We start from the raw sequence: 3,872 nt of genomic DNA, 5'->3' as shown, positions 1-3,872 counted from the left end.
TTCACTTAGAGCCAAAGCTCTGAGCTACTTATACCGCCCATCGCGAAAAGAAATTGTCGAGCATTTCAATCAGGCTAAGAGCCGCTCAACAATAACATTTTTATTATTTAAGTTACGTCACATTTTGAAATGTGAATGATATTGTTATTAATTCCTGTGTAGAATATCCTGCTTGCGAAATAAAATTTGGCATCAACATTATTGCTGGATCAATCATCGGAATTTAGGTCTTTTGCGACCTGGGAGGGTCAGGTTCTAATAGACCTCTTCTTCCCTCCTGTACTATTGTTATCTTATCTTCTTGACATCATTCATGTCGGTTCTCTCATCATTTCAAAAGTGAATGTTGAGTTTTGTCTGCATGCGCAACTTTTCAAACGGGACTCAGACTAACGCTCAGACATACACCAAGATGTACAGTAAGTAATATACAATTTACATTCGAAAATAAAGCTAAAAATATTACTTCTACATAAATAACATTTTACGTGTCAAACATAATTATTAATACAATTCACTATATTAAAACCCGAAGTATGAGTTTTTGTTTTAAAGGTAAACTGACTGGTGTATTCAATAAGTTAAACATTTAAAAAAACAACACCTCAAGCACATTAATTCACACGACAAGAGAAAACCCATTGAAAGAAGCTTATATTACACTAAACTATATGAGATATGGAAGAGATATAACTTTTTCAATCACAAATTTTCTATGATGAAATAAACAAAAAACAATTTTGTAATACTACTAGCATTTATAAGAACAGCCAATAAATGGTACTACTCTTCTCTTACAAAAGGCAGGTAATATTTTATGATACTGGCTCCACTTGTGTCCAATTGTGATGTAGGTATTTTGATCCCAATGTAAACAACGCCAATAAATGGTACTACTTTTCTCTTACAAAAGGCAGGTAATATTTTATGATACTGGCTCCAATTGTGTCCAATTGTGATGTAGGTACTTTGATCCCAATGTAAACAACGCCAATAGATGGTACTACTTTTCTCTTACACAAGGCAGGTAATATTTTATGATACTAGTTCCACTTGTGTCCAATTGTGACTTAATTACTCTGATCCCAATACAAACTAAACCATTTCCTACAAAATAAAGCAGCTTGATATTTTTAAAAGAGTGAAAAATTAAAAATATTTACTACCATGATACTAACACTAAATCCAATAGAGCCGACTTCTCCAGGAAGAATGTTAAATAAGTGTAGTGTGTATGTTTTAAGTACATAGAGGGTGTTTCAAAAAGTCACTTCCACTGTTCAGACGATGGCGTCATTGGCGTAGGAAGCGGGGGGTGGGGACACTTTTCAATCTGTCCCCGTTCAAATGCATCAACATTAGGAAAATTACTCTCAAGAAAAGCAGGAGAATGCATAACATTTAATCCAGAACCCGAAAGCTTCCAGGGCCCTAAGGAAAGCCCTGGACCCCGACCGTAATGGATGCGCCTGTGTCGTACATTTCCTCGCTTCGCTCAGTCAAATAAACCTTGCCCCTACCCCACTTTGAATTTGTCTCCTACACCTTTGCACATGTATCACGTACATCATCAAAACACACCACACGACTTCTGTATGGTAAAGTTGGTCTGCACACATCTAGATACATTACATTGTGACTATCAGTTTCCCGTCGGTAGTTATCAGGACGAGGGAAATGGGTTTTGAAACACCCGAATGGAGCCAATGTAACTGAAAAGGATATATGTATATATATATACTGTAGTTTAATTATGCTTCTCCGTGTATGAGAGAAAACAGGGCTCTCTCGTCACCACATTCCAACTACTTAATCGGAATGTATAAACATTTTAAGGTGCGTTTAGTATTTTACTACTAATTTGTTTGTTTTTGAATTTCGCGCAAAGCTACACAAGGGCTATCTGCGCTAGCCGTCCCTAATTCAACAGTGTAAGAACAGAGGGAAGGCAGCTAGTCATCACCACCCACCGCCAACTCTTGGACTACTCTTTTACCAACGAATAGTGGGATTGACCGTTACATTATAACGCCCCCACGGCTGAAAGGGCGAGCATGTTTGGTGGGATGGGGATGCGAACCGCAGATTGCGAGTCGAGCGTCCTAACCACCTGGCCATGCCGGGCCATTTTACTACTAGAAACAAAACTCCGGTTGAAGTGTAATGGAACGATTCCAGTTAATTTTAGTTCCATACAAAAACCAGTCTGTTCACTGTCCTGTTAAGTAAGAACCTTAACCAGAAAATGGTTTTAGTTTTCGTATCAGGTGAAATTGTAGACACGTCACAAAAACTGATTCAATACGACAATGTTTAAAGCAGTCAACAATGGAATTTCAACTGTATTTTATAATCGGATAGGTTACGCGATTTATTTGATAATTTTTATGACAGTTTAATAGTGTTAAAATGATCGCGTAAAGATACATCACCTTGAACTCTGACTCCAGTCTTTCCAACTGTTTGGCACTGTAGGCTTGCCGGGGTTTCCTCTCTACTCCCGGCTTTCTCGGTCGTCGTCCCGTCGGCTTCGGGGCTGGAAATAAAGATAAACTATTCTGAAAACTCTCTGTACCAAAAACAAAAACGTAAATTTACAGAACAAATTTCAAAATTCATGAATCAAAAATTTGATATAGTTATACACAAATGAAACGAACCTCATTAAAATCTAAACATTTTGTTACGAATGTTGCTTTCTATAAAATCTATAAATAATCAGTTAATAGGTTGAAACATTATGTTTAGCATACTTTAATACAGGTTAAAATTAGTTTACGTTTTAAAGCCTGTAAAAAATTGTGCTGAAAGTCGAAGTCGCATTTCAAGGTAAAATAATAATAATAATAATAAGTAAATTGTAAAAATTGACTTTTATTAATAATTAGACACAATGACACAATCATGCGTCACGTGGACTTAGTTATCGCTAATTTACTTGTTATCTAATAGCAGGAATGTCATTATCGCTGAAAATACGAAGCGTGGTCAGCAGGACGCGAGTCTTGAGCCGCAACCCGGAAAGTTCTAACCACTGATTTTACTGATTTCAAAATGTTCAAGTATTTTTAGTATTTTCATATCTGTTAGCGTGAAACGTATATAAAGTGAGAAATGAAATTTCAATAACATTCTTTTTGTAGTTAGCTAATATTTTAAAATGTATTCATTATTCTTGTAGCCCTAGCTAAAATACTAAAATATTTATCTTGCTTTAAGCTAATAAGTAAATTAAATAAAATGGCAGGATAACATTTCTTTTTTGTTTCAGAATTTTCGGGCATTGTTTGTTTGTTTTGAAGTTAGGCACAAAGCTACACAATGGACTATCTGTGCTCTTCCCACCACGGGTATCGAAAATGGGGGCGGGAATGCATTTTCGGGCAAGGAAAGCAGTTAGTCAACAGCACCCACCAACAACTCTTGTACCACTCTCTTCTCCTAGATAATACATGATAGCTATATTGGTCTTAGGTATGAAAAAAAGTGATCTAATTAAAAATTTCCCAGAAAACATAAAATGTTTATATTATCCTTAACTAATATGTAAATAAATTTACTAAAATTAGTACTTATCTTGGCCTTGGTTAATACGTAAATGAACTAAAACGATCTCTGATAATGCATGTTTATCTTGGCCTTGGTTAATACGTAAATTAACCAAAACGATCTCTGATAATGCATGTTTATCTTGGCTTCAGCTAATAAGAAATTAACTAAAATTACCTCTCATAATATATATAGTATTTATCTACGCCATCACTACTAACCTAATTAATTAAAATGATCTCCGATTATAAATAAAATATTTATTTTGGCCATAACTAATAAGTAAACTAACTAAAACCACTCTAATAATATATACAGTATTT

General features: G+C 35.1%; 1 protein-coding gene across 1 annotated transcript in view; it reads right to left on the bottom strand.

The window, feature by feature from the left end:
* Positions 1-3,872, bottom strand: part of LOC111087593 (homeobox protein HMX2-like) — a 26,258-nt gene that overhangs the window by 2,683 nt on the left and 19,703 nt on the right. The window contains exon 3 of the mRNA XM_022394761.1: positions 2,433-2,536. Within this exon, the coding sequence (XP_022250469.1) occupies positions 2,433-2,536 (104 nt within the window). The remainder of the gene's footprint in view (positions 1-2,432; positions 2,537-3,872) is intronic.

Source organism: Limulus polyphemus, unplaced genomic scaffold (assembly GCF_000517525.1).
Source record: "Limulus polyphemus unplaced genomic scaffold, Limulus_polyphemus-2.1.2 Scaffold2346, whole genome shotgun sequence".
NCBI lineage: Eukaryota > Metazoa > Arthropoda > Merostomata > Xiphosura > Limulidae > Limulus > Limulus polyphemus.
This window is presented reverse-complemented; position numbering and strand designations above follow the sequence as displayed.